Raw genomic sequence first — 19146 nt, 5'->3', positions numbered from 1 at the left:
AATTTTTTGAGGAAATATCAAAATGGTTTCCAAAGTGGATTTACCATTTTATATTCCCCTGCCAACAAAAAAGGAGAATTTCAATGTCCCCATACCACTTCATATTTCCTGGGGGGGGGGGGGGCTTGTTTTGCTTTTTAAGTTACAGTCATTCATGTAGGTTTGAAGTAGTATCTGGTTGTGGTTTTGATTTGCATTTCCTTAACGACGTTAAACATCTTTTCCTATGTTCACTGGCAATAAGCTGCCTTTTTTAGTGATAAAAACATACTGATACTTGTTGCAGTAACTGGAGAGGGGCCTCACTGTGTAGCCTAGGCTGGTCTCAAACTCACAGTCCTCCTGCCTCAGCCTCCTGAGTGCTAGGATTACAAGTGTGCACATCGTGGTCTGACCCGTTAGTTTTTTATATTTATCATTATTCCCTATTTTGTATTTCTTAGGTGCAGCACAGTTTTGCTTTGTTTTTTTCCCTTCCCTCTATCTTAAGCCATATTGGAAATGGAGGCATGTACTATACCATTTGGCACAAAAGCTTTCCTGTTACTTGTCATGTTGGAATCAGGGTAATGTCACAGTGTATTTAATGATTCATGTCAAGTGAATGAACAATAAAGTAGTCCAGAGTTCAGTAATTATCTCCACGAAATAGTACTTTCATTAGGATACTGAATTAGATTGAAAACTGCCTGGTCAGCGTAGTGTCTTTTAGTACGAACTTCTTTCTGTGACTACATCTCCCTTTCCTTGACTCCCTCCCAATCACATACAGAGATAAACATATGCAGACATAGAAAGTTGTTCTGGACTGATGCCCTGGTCGCGTAGAATGTTTCTCCTTAGGGCTGAAGATGGAGTGATGACTAATGCTATTAGTATATCCTATGTTTTTTTTGTCAAAATCTAAGAATTAAGCCCTTTATTAATGTACTTACAGTACTTGTACAAAATCTTGTTATAAGGTTAAGGAATGGAGCAGGAGCCTACTACTTTCACTTGTCTTTAAACTTGTGAAGAGGCTTAGAAAAACCTCCTCTTAGCTTTTCCATGTATCATTTTTTTCTTACGCCTGTTTTTCCTGACTATAATATTAAAAATTATAGCTCTGTAAGTAAATGATTCTCTGGGTTTTTTCCCATTTCATTTATTATCTAAACTTAGCATTTTACTTGTTTAAGTCAAACCACTTCTTCACATTTCCACTGCTAACATCCTTAATCCAAGTCATTATTGATTCTGTTCTAGACTCTTTAGTTATCTGGTAATTGATCTCTCAGCTTCCATGTGTGTTTTCCTGTTTTTTATAAAGCCACAGTAATCTTTCAACAGTGTAAATTTATTTACATGAATGTGCATGAGCTTCATCTTTGGCTTCCTGTTACATCTAACCATCGTCATATGACTCTATCACTGTCACCCACTCTTGATGTTAGATTGAGATTCTCTTGGGGAGAGGGAGATTTTTGAGTTTTGATAGTTGAACTTAGTGATTTAACTTTTTTTTTTTTTAAGGACTTGACATAACTCAGGCTGGTGTCAAACTCATGATCCTCCTGCCTCAGCCTTCACAATACTGGGATTGCAGATGTATATCACCACATCTGACCAATTTAACTTATTCTCGATCTTTGTAAAAAATGTTTCATAAGACCCTAGAGTAAAATTAAGTTAGATTCAAATGAAATTTCATTGTGTCAAACCATTAATGTAGAAATATTACTGGATATTTAATATATCTAAATTTGGAGAAAAGGATTAAAATCTGAGTGAAATTTGATAGTGAAATGTAAGAGTTGGAATTAATCTTATCCAGTGTGTAACTACTTTATTTACTTGTGAAATTGATGAACTGAGAGGTGAAGTGCCTAATGAAAAGTTGAAATATAACTGGGGCAAGAACTCAGTTCTTTTTCTCTCTTTTCCCCCTACTTCAGAATCTTCCTCATTTGTTATTTCATCATGTCTATATTTGGCAATTTTTAAATTGAATTTCTTTTGACACTTTTAGATTTAAAGATGCTTTTCAAATATAATTTTTAAAAAATGTATTAGCATATAATAGTTGTACAGGGAGATACATCATGATATTTTTTATATGTAGTCACATATAAAATATAATATATCTTAGTCAGATTTACCCCCTCCTCCATCATACTTCCTCTTCCCCCTTTCTTAGAACAATTTCAACAGGTTTCATTCTTCTATTTTCATATATGAATACAAATTACATCCACCTAATTCACCCTTTCCTTATGCCTCCCTGCCCCCGCTACCTACACCTGGAAAAGACCTATCAAATATAAAACTTGATTGAATAGTAAAGCTGATTTCTAAGAAAATAATCTTCAGAGAATATTAGTTTCTAACTGCAGAAGAAAAAACTTAAAACAGGATTCATTTTTATTGGAAAAACTATGGAAATAGTTATTACATGGTAGGTGACTGAATATTTAAAGCCAAATAATATATTTGCTACACTTGGCTGACTAGTGCTAAGCCTTTATAAGCAACATTGTCTTTCAATGACAATTTTTTTATTCTTTGTAGTTGATAGAAAAGAACAGCTGTTTTTTTCATGCTACAGGGGTGATATAAAATGTGAGGTGGAGATGAGTATATTAATGTAGCTTATTCAACTTATAAAATTCTAGGACTTCCAATTTAGATTGATCCACTGGGTTGGGTCTAGCTTAGAGAATGTAACTTTATCAGCAATGTTTATATTTCTAGAAACATGTGATTCATCAAATAAGTAAACCACACATTTCTATTAGTCCTGCATTTTTGGTTTGCTTTCCTCATTAACATCATCTAAAACTTTTATAGGGATCTGCAAAAAATAATTAATTAAAAAACTCCTTTGGGGAAGAATCAAGACTTTCTTTCTCTCTGTAGCAGGATATGGAATCCAAGCACTGATATGATTCTAAAGATTTGTGTTTTGCATCCTAGCTACCAGTGTTTCATGTCCCTGAGGAGTTCTCCTTGTTCTTTAGTCCTGTTTCTTACCTTTCTTATGTCTCAGTCTATTTTGTTGTCTATCCTTGCCTCTTGGGCACAGTCTCCCATAAGACCACCTTCACTTCAAACACTTAACTGCAAATTGGAGAGGGTGATAGTTCTAAAACCATTCTTAGGTTTGATAACTTGCTAGAAGGAAACAGGACTTACTGAAAACTATTGTGCTCATAGATATAGTTATTATAAGAAAGGATACAGATTAAAACTAATCAAGGAAAGGAACATGGAGAACAAAGCCAAGGAGGGTTCCAAATCTTGAGCTTCTGGGATTCTTTCCCCGTGGAGTCAGGATATGTTACTGCTATTATTAATGTGTGATACTGTCTGTGTATGCATGGAGTGTTGTTACCAACCAGGGAAACTCACCTGTGCAACAGTGACCAGATTTTTATTATTATTATTATGGCTTCACTACATAGACATGATTGGTTGATACATTGCTCACATACTTAAACTCAGTCTCTAGGTTGAATTCAGACTAACATTACATGACCCAAAGTCTCTACCCTAAATCATATGGTTGGTCTTTTGGGATGGTCAGCCCCACCCTAAACAATGACACTCCTATCAAGAATGACATAAACTACTTCCCTGGAGAAAGGCAAGACCTCTTTCTTGAGCAAAGCTAAATTCTTTACACAGGATGAGAAATTAAAACTTACTTTTCTGGTTTCTGTAGAAATATACTCTGTAGATAATAGATTGATTTGACCCTCTTCACGAATATTAATAAGCTCTAAAGCCAGTTCTTCAAATAGTCATTTGATCTGTATTAATTCAGCAACCCTTATTCTCTAAGTGTATTTTTATCATGCTTGGGCATCACTGAGCTTTTTAGATTCATATGATTGATGTCTTTCTTCCCTTGTAGAAATTTCTTGACCATTTTTCCTTCAAATACTTTTTCTTACATTCTCTTTTTAAAAAATGTTTTTATTAGCACATATTAGTTGTACAGGGGGTTTCATTGTGATATTTCCATATGTGCTTACAATGTATCTTGGTTAGCATCACCCCCTCCATTGTACTGCCTTCTCCTCCTTCCTCCCCTTCTTAATTAAATACTTCTTCTGTCTTTCTTAGACTTCAATTACATGTTATATTAGACCACTTGAAATTGTCCCACAGAACTCAGAACTTAACAGTCATACTGTTATCTCTTTCCCTTTTTCTCTATGGTTCAGCTTGGGTATTTTCTATTGATAAGAGTAAAGGTTTGCTGGTCCTTTCTCCATTTTGGTGTGTGTGTGGGGTGATGTTATTTTTTGGATATAGTCTCAAGTTTTTGCCTGGGCCGTCCTCATGCATGCTCTTCCTGCCTATGCCCCCATGTAGGGACTACAGGCCTTTGCCACCACACACCTGAGTTGTTTTTGTTGAGATGGATCTCACTATCTTTTCCCCCATGCTGGCTTTGAATCAAGATCCTCTCAGTTTTCACTTCCTGAGTAGCTGGAATTACAGTTATGCACCACTGTACCTGGCTTTTTTTTTTTTTTTTTTGGGTAGGGTCTTGTATATAGCCTATGTTGGTCTTAAACTAGTGATTCTCCTCATTCAGCCTCCTGAGTTTTGAGATAACAACAACAGGTACATGCTACCATGCCCAGGTAATGCTTCATTTCTGAAATATTTTTCCCTTCTGGAATTTCTTATTTGTTTTCATAACTTCCATTGCTACTGAAATTCCCCACTTCTTTGTACTTTTTCATCTTTTCTGTTATATCACTTAGTATTTTTATCACATCTATTTAAGGTTCCTGTTGAATAAGTCCAACATTTGGACCATCTCTGGACCAGCTTATTTTTACTGTTTGCTTAAGCATGGATCACTTTTTGAACTCAGGGCCTCATGCTTGTTAGGCAGGTGCTCTACCACTTGAGCCGCACCCCAAGCTCTATATTTTCTTGCTTCTTATGTGCCATAATCTTTGATTATATGTTAGTTTATATAAAACAAGAGTAGAACTTGAAGTTTATAATTTACTTATATTTACCTCCAAAATGTCCTTTATTCTATGAAGTGACTAAATTGAGTAAGTCTGACTTAAAAGTAACATGAGTCTGTGCTTCCTGGTCTCTTTAGTTTGATTTAGTTCACTGGATTCAGGTACTTTGGGTGAGGGATTCTATCCCAGTACAGCAAATAAAACAAAACTTCAGGGCACACTCATGTCTTTTTTCCATCTTGATATGGGATCTGAACACTGACATGATTCGAGATATCTATGTTTTGAGCTTAGCTGTCAGCCTTTCAGGTCCCTGGAAAGGTCTCCTTGTTCTTTAGTTCTGCTTCCTGCCTGTGTTTCTCAGAACTGCCTTGGTTTCCTTACCCTCACCTCTGGAGGGCAACTGCTTTACATTCCATGAAGGCGTGGAATGCTTTGGAGGGCTTTTTTTTTTTTTTTTTTTAACTCTCCTGCTTCATCTCAAGCCTTTGGTAGCTGAAAGCTTCAAGTGGCTTAGATGGATTTCTTTTTCCTCACTTGCCACCTTCCCTTGGAGGATGATTGCCTCCAACCTTTGAGAGGTTCACATACTTAAGGGGGATCCTTTAAGTTCTTTTGCCTTGTCTCCAGCTTTTTATTTGCTGTCTGTGTACTTGGTGAAAATCTATGGGAGGGTTGGTGGGTGGGTTCAAATTTGTTCCATGTCAGAGGCTCTTTGTAATTGTTAATCCAGTACTTTAGCAGCACTGGGACTTGAACTCAGGCTCTTGCACTTGCTAGACATACCTGTAATTCTCAGTCCAGTGCTTTAGACCACTCATTTTACCTCTGCCACTCTTCAAAATTCCAATCCATCATGCTAGCCTAATGTGACTGTTAAGTTTGTTAAAAGTCTGCTTTGAATCCTCTTATCTCTGCATCTTTTCTGCTGCACCAGGGATGACAGTAGCAGTGAGCCTTTCTCTCTCTCTCTCTCTCTCTCTCTGTGTGTGTGTGTGTGTGTGTGTTCCTCTGCCTTCTGATATGTCTTTAAAAACTTTAAAAAAAAAACTTATTTAGCTTGCTTGTTGTTGCAGTGAGAGTAACAGTCTCTTGCCACTTTGTATATCCTAATAAGTGATAATTCTTCTATTACGTATTTATTGCCTTTGTTTTGAAGAGGTAAAGCATGCAAGTGATGAAAAATTAAAACTCTTAACGTTTAGATGATGTCTTCCCTGACCCCCATTTTTAGTTAATTTGGCCGTTCCTTAGTTTTATCACCTCAGTCTCCTAAGATGTCTCTTCCTTTCCAAGTCTTCTGTGCTTCTGATTGTATCCTATTCACATATATCCAGTCTCTTAGCTAGTATTTCTGTCTCTCTGCTTTACGGTCCTTGTCTCCTCAATCCTTCTTTTCAGCCTACCAGATGATGAAGGCCATTCCCATTTAAAACTCTTTAACATTGCCTTTTTCTGTTTACTTACCTCTTCAAGATCCCTTTACTGTCAAAGAATTGAAAGAATAACTTGATCTTGCTATTTGTCATTCTGTACTTTTGCTTCAGTTTTTCATTCTTCTCTAAAGTTGTCTTTTTAAAAAGTCACAATATGGGAGGGAAATGAAGAATGACTACTAATGAGTACAGAATTTCTTTTGGGAGTGATGAAAATCGTTTGAAATTTAGTAGTGGTGATGGTCACACAACTCTGAATATACTAAGATCAACTGAATTATGCTGCTTATTTTTTTATTTGAAAAGGGATTTTGTTTTATTGCTACGGCTGATCTGGAACTGCTGGGCTCAAGTAATTCTCCCACCTCAGCTCCAGAGTAACTGGGACTTCAGGCGTGCATCACCAAGCCTGGCTTTGAATTGTATATTTTCAAAGGGTGAATTTTATACTGAGTGAATTCTCTCTCAGTAAAGCCGTTACTTTAGAATCACTAAGGAGCACTTAGATCCTAGGGTGATTTTTGTTTAGTCCTCATCCTGTGCTACTTCTCTATATAGTTTTCAAGAATACTGACCATTTCCTTCTTAGACCCTTTACTCCCTGTATTTCTTTGATATTAGTCTTTATACCTTTCTTTTATTTCCCTTTGACCTCCTTCTGTTTCCTGCTTATATATTAGTGGCTCTCATGATTTCCTTCTTGTTTCTTCTCTCTCCATATTCCCAGAGCAACCCAGCTGCTTCCATTACTTCAGTTATACGTAGCTAATGCCTAAAGATTTATCTCTAGCTAAATTGCTCTATTGAGTCTAAGGTCAGTATTTCTGATCCCCAGGTAGATATAAGGTGTACATCTCACAAGTATTTCAAAATAGTAATGTGTTCTGGTCTGACTAAAAAGGACCACACGGGTCTGAAAACCAATACATAAACATGATTTTCATCTTTTAGAGAAAGAAATTGATGACTTATTATTTGGCACATTTAAGATGGCTTCTGCTGGATGCTGGTGGCTCACACCTGAATCCTAGCTACTTGAGGGGTTGAGGTTGGGAGGATGGAGGTTCAAGGCCAGCCCAGGCAAATGGTTCAAAAAAAAGATCCCATCTCCAAAATAACCAGAGCAGAATGAACTGGAGGTGTGGCTCAAGTAGTAGAGCTTCTGCTTTGCAAGTGTGAAGCCCTGAGTTCAAACCCCTGTCCCACCAAAAAAAAGAAAAACAAAAAAACTTCCAAGCCAGACTTAGTGACTTAATCCTCTAATCCTAGCTACTCAGGAGGCAGAGATTGGAAGACTCAAGGCTCAAGGCCAGCACAGGCAAAAAGCTCAGAGAAGACCCCATCTCAGCCAATAAAAACTGGACATGGTGGCACGTCTGTGGTCTCAACTATGCAGGAAGCATGAAATGGGATTTCGGTCCAGGCTGACCTGGGTTAAAAGCACCCCCCCCAAAAAAAAAAAAAACTAAACCAGAAAGGGGTGGGGGCATGGTCATATGGTAGAGTTCCCGCCCAAGGAGACCCTGAATTGAACCTCCAGTACGGGGGTTAGGGGGGAGTGGGAAGATGGCTTCCAAATATTTTACATGAAAATGAAGGCATCAAGAGCAAATTAATGACACAGGTTACTCCAGAGGCACCTGCACACCCATATTTATTGCAGCACTATTCACAATAGTCACATTATGGAAACAGCCAAGATGCCCCACTACTGACGAATGGATCAAGAAAATATGGTATCTATACACAGTGGAATTTTATGCAGCCACGAAGAAGAACGAAATGTTATCATTCGCTGGTAAATGGATGGAATTGGAGAACATCATTCTGAGTGAGGTTAGCCTGGCCCAAAAGACCAAAAATTGTATGTTCTCCCTCATATGTGGACATTAGATCAAGGGCAAACACAACAAGGGGATTGGACTTTGATCACATGATAAAGCGAGAGCACACAAGGGAAGTATGAGGATAGGTAAGACACCTCAAAAACTAGATAGCGTTTGTTTCCCTTAATGCAGAGAAACTAAAGCAGATACTTTAAACCAACTGAGGCCAATAGGAGAAGGGGACCAGGAACTAGAGAAAAGGTTAGTTCAAGATGAATTAACTTAGAAGGTAACACACATGCACAGGAAATCAATTCGAGTCAACTCCCTGTATAGCTATCCTTATCTCAACTAGCAAAAACCCTTTTTCCTTCCTATTATTGCTTATACTCTCTCTTCAACAAAATTGGAGATAAGGGCAAAATAGTTTCTGCCAGGGAGTGGGGGAGAGAGGGAGAGGGAGAGGGTAGGGGAAGGGGGGAGAAATGACCCAAACGTTGTATGCACATATGAATAAAATAAAAACTAAAAAAAAAAGCGAATTAAAATTTTACTTTTGTATCTCTTTGGTTAGGTGTTCCTTTTGACTATATTCTTAAGTAACAGAATATTGTAGGAACCCTACAGTGAACACTGAAGAATTGCTTGCTAGAGAGACAATGGGAGTGATTTAACCAATATGCAATATAAGCCTAATCAGAATTGTCACTATGAATCCTCCCTATATAATGAATATATCCTAATAAAACATTTATAATAAAAAATGACTAAACCGGTCTATACTAATTTAATTTTACTTATTTGTTTAACAGGTGTTTGAATGAGAGATTTCTTTGTTGTTGTTTTTTGAGACAAAATCTCACTGTGTAGCTAAGGCTGGCCTGGAACTTTCTACCTACCCCAGGATGGCCTTGAACTCATGATCCTCATAAGTACTGGAATTAAAGGGGTTTGTCATCACACCCAGCTTTCTTGTTCTAGTACTAGGGTGACCCTTGTCACACAACGTTTTTTTTTTTTTAATGACAGGGTCTCTCTGTGTTCCACACAGGCCTTGAACTCGTGGTCCTCCTGCTTCAGTCTCCCTGGTGCTGAAATTACAGGCATGTACCACCATGCCTGGTAATAGATAACTTTTTAATTAATCATATTGCTTCTCAGGGAATCTTCATCTGAACTGTTTGTGTTAAACAAAGATGTACAGGTTTTTATTAACTGATTTATGAGAAGGCTTAAAATTTGATATTTTTTTCATGGACAAAAATATTTAAGGATCTTCATGCTGAGCAAGATAAACTAAGCTTGAAAGGCTAAATATTGCATGTTCTTGCTCATTTGTGGAATCTAGACCTAAAGTGATGATGATGATAGTAGTAATGGGACGTGAATGCATATGGGGAGTTGGGGGTTAGTGGAGGGGGAGTGGTGGAAATGTGCTACATACATACACGTGAAGACAGTAATGAAACCGTCAAACACTAATTGCAAGAGGGTAATGGAAATCTACTGGAGCGGGTGAACTTTTTCAAGGTGTGCTCTACACATACGGAATTATCACAGTGAAATCCCTTTGTATTATTAATCTGTGGTAATTCTAAAATAAATATTTAAGGATCTTAAAAAGGAGAAGTTTTGGCATCGTAAATTGATTTAACTGCAGATAGTTGAATAGAAGTGGGATCAAAAGTATTTTTTTTAAGTCATAATTTAACCTTTGGAATATTACCACTTCTTAGAACCTTAACACTTATCTTTTTATTCTAAGGCATTTTATATATTTTTAATATTTATAGAATGTTATAAACCCTTAACCAGTTTTTCATATATTTTGATTAAATAATAGCTCCTTATTTTATTGCCTATGTATCTGATACTTTTATTGCTAACTGGCTTTTGAGCAATTTAACAAATAGCAAAAGAATCTCTACCACTTTGACTTGCTATTTGCATAACAGTAAACTGTATCTGAACTCTTGAAAACTTGTGACTAGCACTTAAGTCATTCCATGCCAAAAATTCTGCCAGAAGTGCTACTGGTTAATGACAGCAATTGTGACAGCTGAAATCAAAACCTTTTTAAATTCATTTGCTGTGCCAGCTTTTCTGTTAGGTCAGGAAATGGGGTGAAGCCATAGGTGTCTAAACATCTTCTTGAACCTAACAGTGATTAAGGTATTAAGTATTCCTTTATTCAGATTTCACCCAACTGTTCATTTTATTTTGGTAGTGTATTTTTGTCAATGACTTCAAATCCTAAGACACATGGAGTAGTTTTCAAACAAAATTAAGTTAATTATGTTTAAAAAATCTAATTGAGTGTTTGTTTATTTTTATGTGTAGGTCTTGATATTTTGGAAGCCACAAGAAAAAATAGATTAGGGGAAAGTTTGGCCTTTTTAGTGGACATGGCTCAGATATCCAACAACAGTGGATTTAAACAGAGTTCATCTCCTTCCCATCCGGAACCAACAAGAACAAAAGATGTGGACAAAGAAGAAGCATTGCAAATGGAAGCAGAGGCTTTAGCAAAACTGCAAAAGGATAGACAAGTGACTGACAATCAGAGAGGCTTGCCGTTGTCAAGTAGCACAAGACAAAGAGCACAAGTTTTTAACGCACAGGATTATGATCTCATGGTGTTTCCTGAATCAGATTCCCAAAAAAGGGCAGTAGATATTGATGTAGAAAAGCTCACGCAAGCTGAACTTGAGAAACTATTGCTGGATGACAGTTTTGAAACTAGAAAAACACCTATATTGCCAGTTGCTCCTGTTCTGAGCCCCTCATTTTCAGCACAGCTCTATCTTAGACCCACTATTCAGAGAGGACAGTGGCCACCTGGATTATCTGGGCCTTCTACCTACACCTTACCTTCTGTCTATCCTTCAGCTTACAGTAAACAGGCTGCATTCCAGAATGGCTTCAATCCGAGAATGCCTCCCTTTCCATCTACAGAACCTATATATTTAAGACTTCCAGGACAGTCTCCATATTTTTCATATCCTTTGACACATGCTACACCCTTTCATCCACAAGGAAGCTTACCAATATATCGGCCGCTAGTCAGTCCTGACATGGCAAAGCTATTTGACAAAATAGCTAGTACATCAGAATTTTTAAAAAATGGGAAAGCAAGGACTGATTTGGAAATTAATTCAAAAGCCACAGTCAGCAATCTACAGGTATCTCCAAAACCTGAGGATATCAGCAAATTTGACTGGTTAGACTTGGATCCTTTAAGTAAGCCTAAGGTGGACAGTGTGGAAGCATTAGATCATGAAGAGAAAAATGTTCCATGTTTGCTAGCAGAGGATCCTTGGGATGCTGTTCTTCTTGAAGAGAGATTACCAGTAAGTTGTCAGCTGGAAAGAAAAGTGAATGGAAAATCCCTTTCTGGGGCAACAGTAACAAGAAGCCAGTCATTAAATATTCGATCAACTCAACTTACAAAATCCCAGGGCCAAATGTCTCAGGTATGGTCTTTTCTTACTAACTTCTCAAACTTAGTAGTAAATCAGAGTCCATATTTATGTGAATAATTTATTAGGGAGAAGGAATTTTTTTTATTTGAATGTTGTTCCTTTGCTACCATGAGTGCTTTATGTGGCAAAAGAGTAAATAAATGATTGAGGCCAATTGTAAAATTGTTTACTTTTATCTTTTCTAAGATTATGAATAATCTTAAGGGTCTGGCTGTCACTGAGCAGCACTTAAGCTATTTTTGTCTCTTCCTGTCTATTTATGTATAATCCCTTCTCTTCTTTACCTCTTTTATTTTTTTCAAAGTAAACAGTGAATTTTGGCTTTAACCCCATTATAGATATTCCCACACAATTTCTTTTGTTGTTTTTTAACCCTGAAAAGAGAGAAAGAAAGAAGGAAAGAATAACCCAAGAGGATAGGAGAAAAGTCATTTAAAGCACTCTGTTTAAGCACCCATATTGATAAAGGTGAAGAATGGAACGATAACCTATAGGCTGTTGCTGACTTCCTTTAGTTTTATTATCTGAAAAGATTAGGTAAGTGCTAGGTTGAATGGGATGTCCTTCCTCAGAAGAGTCACCAGGGTCAGACTTTTTCTTTACAAACATACCATTCCAGAGATTTATTTATTTATTTTTTTTGTGGGACTGGGGTTTGAACTCAGGGCTTTGTGCTTGCAAAGCAGGTGCTCCACTGCTTGAGTCACACTTCCAGTCTCCACTCCAGATTTTTGTTTTGCTGTTCTAATATGTGTGAACTGTAGGAATGTTTAAGCATCACTCTCAATTTAGTATGAATTATATTACTCAGTTAAGATCAGCAACTTAGCTAGTATTTTGGCATTGGGAGTAAACTTGCATCTAGGGAAGGAAGAACAAATTTTGTATTATTTGGATGGGTTTATGTTGAATCATTGACTTTAAAAAGCCATTGTGGGTGTCTGGGGTTGGAGAAAGAAGCATGTATTAAGGTTTAGAGAAAAATGATGAGGTATTTTGAATTACATATTTGGATTTCAGAAAAATTTCAACCAGTACGTTTTCTAAATATGTTTTTGACTATAAAACCCACATTAAGAGATATATATTAAATTCTCTTAAATTTTTGAATACTATTTACAGACTTTGTGAAATGATCTTAATATCTTTTAATTTAAAATTACAACTTAAGCTGGGTGCCAGTGCTCACACCTGTAATCCTAGCTACCCAGGAGGCAGAGATCAGGAGGATCGTGGTTTGAAGCCAGGCTGGGCAAATAGTTTATGGGACACTATCTTGAAAAACCCTTCACAAAAATAGGACTGGTGGAGTGACTGAAGATGAAGGCCCTGAGTTCAAGCCCCAGTACCGCAAAAAAAAAAAAAAAAAAAATTTACAACTTAAGTATATATTTTAAATACAATATTATCTGATGCTATTTTCTCAATATTCTGTGCCTTCTCATATTAAATGAGTTTTTTTAAAAAACACAATAGTGAATATTTCTTAAACTCTTTAAAAGAACTAGCGGATGCTTTAGCTAAGAACCAGCCAATAAAAGGAAATATATCTAGGAGGGGAATTGCTGGGTCATAAGGTAAATCTACGTGTAGTTTTTTTGAGAAACCATGAAACAGTTTTCTGTAATGACTGCACTATTTTACATTCCGACAATGTGAAGTTCAAGGTTCTCTACACTCTAACACTTGTTATTTTCCATTTTTAAATTGATGTTGAATATCTTTTTTGTTTTTTGTGATAGTAGGAATTGAACTTAGGGCCTTGTACATGCTTAGCAAATGTTCTACCACTATGAGCTATACCCCCAACCTCATTGTTTCATATTTTTGTTTTGTTTTTTTGAGGCAGAGTCTCACTTGTAGCCTAGGCTGGCCTCATCTTACTATGTAGTCCAGGCTAGACGGAAACTCTCAATACTCCCGCTGCAGCTTCCTGAGTGCTAGGATTAGAAGAGTGAACCACCATCCCAGATTTTTAATTTTTTTTTTTTAATCATTTGTGTATCTTTTTTTGGAGAAACTTTTTTTTTTGGTGAGACTGGGGTTTGAACTCAGGGCTCCACACTTGTAAACCAGGTGCTCTACCACTTGAACCACATCTCCAGTCCCAGAAATGTATTTTTAAGTTTTTTGCCCATTTAAAAAAATCTGGTTGTTCATAGAAATCTTATTTATAACAGCAAAGAAGTGGAAACTGATAAATGGATAAACAAAATGTGGTGTATGCATGGAATGGAATGCTTTTCACCCCCCAAAAAGGAATAAAGTCTTGATACATGCAGCTTCTTGGAAAAATCTTGAAAACATGATGAGTGAAGGGAATCAGACACAAATACCATGTATTACATGATTCTATTTATATGAAATGTTCAGAAGAGACAAACCTGTATAAAAAAGCAGAGTAATGTTTGTCAGGGGCTAAATTGGTGTATGGTGGTAGAGAGTGCAAAATGATGATACAGTGAGTTTTTTGGTTTTGCTTTTTGGAAGTATTGGGGTTTGAACTCAGGGCTTTGCGCTTGCGCAGTGTACTTCGGGCAGGCACACAGCTAATTGAGGCATGCCTCCGGACCCTGGGTTTTTTTTTTTTTTTTTTTTTTTATGTTGAAAATATTCTGAAACTAGATAAAGGTTATGTTTGCACAAAGTTGTGAATGTATTTAAAGCTACTTAATTACACATTTTAAAACAGTTAAAATGATTAATTTTATCTCAGTTTATAAAGGGAGGATATTTATCTCCATGATCCTTCATTCTGTAGGGGCCATGTCACTGCAAAATTCACATGCATTAATATTCTATATATACATCGAAAGAGAGATCTTCCCTACTGTTACTATCTCTCTCTCTCTCTCTCTCTTTCTCTCTCTCTCTCTCTCTCTCTGTCTCTGTGTGTGTGTGTGTGTGTGTGTGTGTGTGTGTGTGTGTGTGTGTCTCTGTCTCTCTTTCTCTCTCTCTCTCTTTTGGCAGTACTGGAGTTTAAACTCAGGACTTCATGCTTGCTAGGTAAGTGCTCTACCACTTGAGCCACACTCCCAGCCCTGTAGGTCTCCATTTTCATTAAACATGATGGAAAATAATTGTGCATGTGTGGTGATGTATAGTCTGGACTTGAGATATCAACTGTTTACTGTTGTTTGGGAAGGGCAGCTACACGGAACCTGTAGACATTAGGCTCTGGAAAGTGGCAGTCTCACTGTCAAAGAGAAAAGGAAGCCTCTGATCTATCACCCTTCTCACTGGTAGAAGACAGAACTCCTGATTGTCCAGGCAACCCCAAAATGAGCATCTAGATCACTTTTAAACAATCCTTCTCCTCATGTCTCTCCTCTTAATACATGCATTCATAGCTTTATAATATCGGTACACACAATATATAGAGCTACATCCTCAGCCATGTTTTGTATTTTGAATGTAAATTTTCAAACCAATCCTTGGAATGGTTCTTAAAAAACAATAAAACACTGCTATACTAAAAATTTCCCTATATATTAAGTATGTAACTCAATGCCATGTTAGGTAATAGTTTGTCTATATTTTAATAACATGGTTTCTTGAAAAGCTGAAGTGCCTGCAAGGCCTTGAGTTCAAACCTCAATCCCACCAAAAAAAAAAAAAAAAAGTCAAGCTAATCATGTTTGCTTGTTTTGTTTTCTGTGAATTGGGAAGTTCAGTTTAGTAACTTAGTCTTAAAATCCAGTCTCCCAAAAAGTAGAACAAGGACCAGTGGGGAAGAAAATCCAAGGAGACAGGTTCGGTGGCCAAGTATCTGCAAGGGGACCTGTGGCTATTTTAAAGCGGCTGCTCCTAGTCTATAAACAAAGTTATTAGTGGCATTCAGTCAGAAATTTACAGATGCTACAGAAAAGATTTTTGTATTAAGAATTCTAAGTCCTTTCAATGCTAAGATGTCATTTTGTTGGTGTTTGAGAAGAAAACTCCAGTTTATATAGACTGAAAGGGAGAGGTAAACAGAACACTTAATAATAGGCCACTTTGAAGTCTATGACACAATCAGTTGGCATGAAGCTGTTAATTTTTCACACCTATTTACAACTCTCCTCTGACGTTCACACTTTCTGCTGGGAAATAGTATTGCATTGCCTATTCCTTGTACTTAGTTTATGTACTTAAGTATTCATTTCCTGTCAGAAATTTGCTGTGTGCTAAAAACTCAACTCAGAAAAGGGTAGTTTTCTTCTCATTCAGCAAGTTTACTTCCTGTTTCCTTCCAGTCTCTTTTGTTTTGTTAATAATAATCTAAATACTTCAAATTTTTTGTGACCAACACCAGGAAAAGGAACAATATTTAAAACTGTCTTCTAGCAATTTAAGTTTAAATCATACTTTTAGTTAATAGCTATGATTTTAGCTACTTTGAACAGATTTCAAAGATTATAGTAATGTGATCAAATTGTTCTTTTAAAAATGGTTTTATAAATTCAGTGAGGTGGCATGTGCCTATAATCGCAACACTTGTGAAGCTGAGGCAGGAGGAACTTGAGGTCTAGGCCAGACTGGGACATACAGTGAAATCCTGTGTCCAAAAAAAAGATTTTTTAAAGTTCTATGAATATGGGCTCTTTCTAAAAGATTAGTTATATAAACAGTATAAATGTTTATACTCCATTGGCAGCTATCATTAATTTTAATGAGGTAGGAAAGTTTAATATGATTTTTATTGCCTAGCTGAATGTATTTCAGTAACTCTTAAGTCTTTCTGGCAAAAAAAAGTAAAATTCAAATAAGGAAGTAACCAGCCTGAATAGTAACTTGATATACTAAAGGACAGTGGCTGAAAACTTGATGTTTTGTTCCATCTAATTTCTGAGTGCTGTGGCATGAGGCTTTCCCATACAGTATTCTTGAAACTTTTTTTTTTCCTTTTGGTACTGGGGTTTGAACTTAGAGCTTCATGCTTGAAAAGTAGGTGCTCCACCATTTGAGCCACACCTCCAGTCCATTTTGCTCTGGTTATTTTGGAGATGGGATCTCAAGAACTTTTTTGCCTAGGCTGGCCTTGAACCATGATCCTCCCTATCTCAACCTCCCAAATAGCTAAGATTACAGGATTACAAGCATGAGCCGTCAGTGCCCAGCTTGAAACTACTTTTTTTTTAAATTGGAGTTTGTACTGATGAATTTGGGGAGGAAGGGAACGGGACTGGAGTTTGAACTCAAGGCCTAGAGATTGCTAGGCAGGTGCCCTTGAGCCACACCCCAGCCCTTTTGTGAATTATTTTAAACCTTCACAACTATTCCTCACATCCCCAAACCTACCTCCATTTCTTCTCTATAGATAACTTTAAGGTTTTTTGGTTTTTTTTTTTAAAGTTATCTGGCTGGTGGTGGTGGTGGTGTATGTATGTATGTGTTTCTGGTTTTGTTATTTTATCCAACTCAGATTTCCCACTTTCTGGTTTGGAGAGAAGAGATATTTTCCCTTTTCTAAAACCTGATTTCTTTTACCTATTTTCTTTGTCTCAGTTATTCCTGTTTTTCCCAAATTAATTATTATTTGGTTTTTTGAGATAGGATCTTGCTATGTACCCCAGGCTGACCTCAAAGTAGCTATCCTCCTGCCTTGGTCTCTGTAGTGCTGGTATTGTAGGTGTGCACCACCACCTGACCCCCAAAGTCATTACTCTTTGAAGAGAAATTTGTACTTACTGCCTTTCCAGTCTTTTGATATCCTATTATTCCAATCATGTTACAGAAACTCGTTTCTAGTAACGTTAATACTTCTTGCCAATTCTGTGACCATATTTGCTGTTAAACCTTTTTGCTTAATTTTTTAAAACTTACTATGTTCCTTTTTTGGAACTTCTCTTCTGATGTCCTTGGTAAATCTGCTTCCTAGTTTTCCTTCTGTAACCTTTTACTTTTCCTTCATCTAGCCTTTCAACATAGGTATTCCCCCCAAAGTTTTGTCTTGGTTATCTTTGGTTATAGACAGGTTGTTTTTCCTTGGTCAGTGCTTTTATTTTTGAGGCTGCAAGGTACTTAGATCAAAACTGCTGGTATAGACTTTTGCAGTGATGTGACTCCTTGGCTTGCTATGATTGAGATGCTGTGATGGTTAATTTTATGTGTTAACTTGACTAAGTCATGGTGTGCCCAGGCATTTGGTCAAATGAGGGTCTTTCTGCGTGAGGTTAATTTTTGAATGGGTAGACTGGGTAAAGCAAATTATCTATCTAATGTGGTGGGCCTCATCCAGTCAGTTGAGGACCCAAAGATTGACCCTTCCCAAGTTGGAAATCCTATCAGACCACCTTTAACCTGGGACACTGATTTTTTTTTTTTTTTCCTCCTCTTTGGATTCAGAATTGAAACATTGTTTCTTCCAGTTGAAGCCTGCTAGCTTTGGACTACAACTGCACCATTGGCACTCCTGTGTCTCTAGTTTGCCAACTGTAGATCTTGGAACTTCTTAGTTCCTGCCCCCCATCACTAGTAGTAGCATGAGCTAACTCCTCATAATCAATCTCTCTCTCTCAGCTTCGTGTACCTCAGCCTCATAAAGAGACTATGTCCTTGATGGAGTTTAGCCCAAGTCTCTGTTGGCTGAGATGTTCTTTCAGTGATCCTGGTAAGTGCTGACAGAACTAGCAGAGAAATTTCCTTGTAGAAAATTACAGAAATTGGATGATCCCCAAATCTGTGTGTCTGTCTCTGGAAGAATTTCTCAAATAGAATATTTCTGGAATAGAACATTTTTTACATGATTTCCATTTTACATGGAATTCCAAACTCAGTGTGTATAGTAGAAAACTCAGTATCTCCTCTCTCCCCCCACCCCCACCCCCTTTTTTTTTTTTAAATGGTACTGGGTTCTGAACTCAGGGCTTCACACTTGCTAGGCAGGCGCTCTACTGCTTGAGCCATGCCTCCAGACCTTTTTGCTCTGGTTATTTTGGAGATAGAATCTCACTTTTTGCCCAGGCCAGCCTGGACTGCAATCCTCCTATTTTAAGCTTCCCGCCATCACTGGGATGACAGTTACATGCCACCAGGCCCAGGTTTTTGCCGCTAAGTTGAGATCTTACAAACTTTTTTGCCAGGGCTGACGGGGAACCAAGTTTTGCTGGGGTTGGCCTGGAACTGTGATCCTTCTAATCTCAGCCTCCTGTGTAACTTGGGATGACAGGCACATGACAACATGCCCAGATATTAGTTGAGATGGGGGTCTCACAAACTTTCTGCCCAAGCTGGCCTTAAATGGATCTCAGTCCCCAAGTAGCTAGGATTACAGGCGTGAGCCACTGGCACCCAGCTCAAGCCTCTTTGGCATCAGTAACTTTATTATTATTATGTTTGTTTCATTCATTAGATAAATGTTTAAGGGCATACACAGTGAGTATTACAAATATTAATCATTTACAGATCTCACTGTTAAAGAACTTAGGCTAAAGAAGGAGACTGGATGTGA

General features: G+C 37.3%; 1 protein-coding gene across 3 annotated transcripts in view; it reads left to right on the top strand.

The window, feature by feature from the left end:
* The window catches only part of Pik3c2a (phosphatidylinositol-4-phosphate 3-kinase catalytic subunit type 2 alpha), a 94850-nt gene that overhangs the window by 6512 nt on the left and 69192 nt on the right, over window positions 1-19146 (top strand). For all 3 annotated transcript variants that reach the window (XM_074042380.1, XM_074042373.1, XM_074042391.1), the window contains exon 2: window positions 10573-11705. In XM_074042380.1, the coding sequence (XP_073898481.1) occupies window positions 10638-11705 (1068 nt within the window). In that variant the 5' untranslated portion in view covers window positions 10573-10637. The remainder of the gene's footprint in view (window positions 1-10572; window positions 11706-19146) is intronic.

This window comes from Castor canadensis, chromosome 1, assembly GCF_047511655.1.
Source record: "Castor canadensis chromosome 1, mCasCan1.hap1v2, whole genome shotgun sequence".
Taxonomy (NCBI): domain Eukaryota; kingdom Metazoa; phylum Chordata; class Mammalia; order Rodentia; family Castoridae; genus Castor; species Castor canadensis.
The sequence above is the reverse complement of the archived record's forward strand: the minus strand, read 5'-3'. Positions and strand labels throughout refer to the sequence as shown.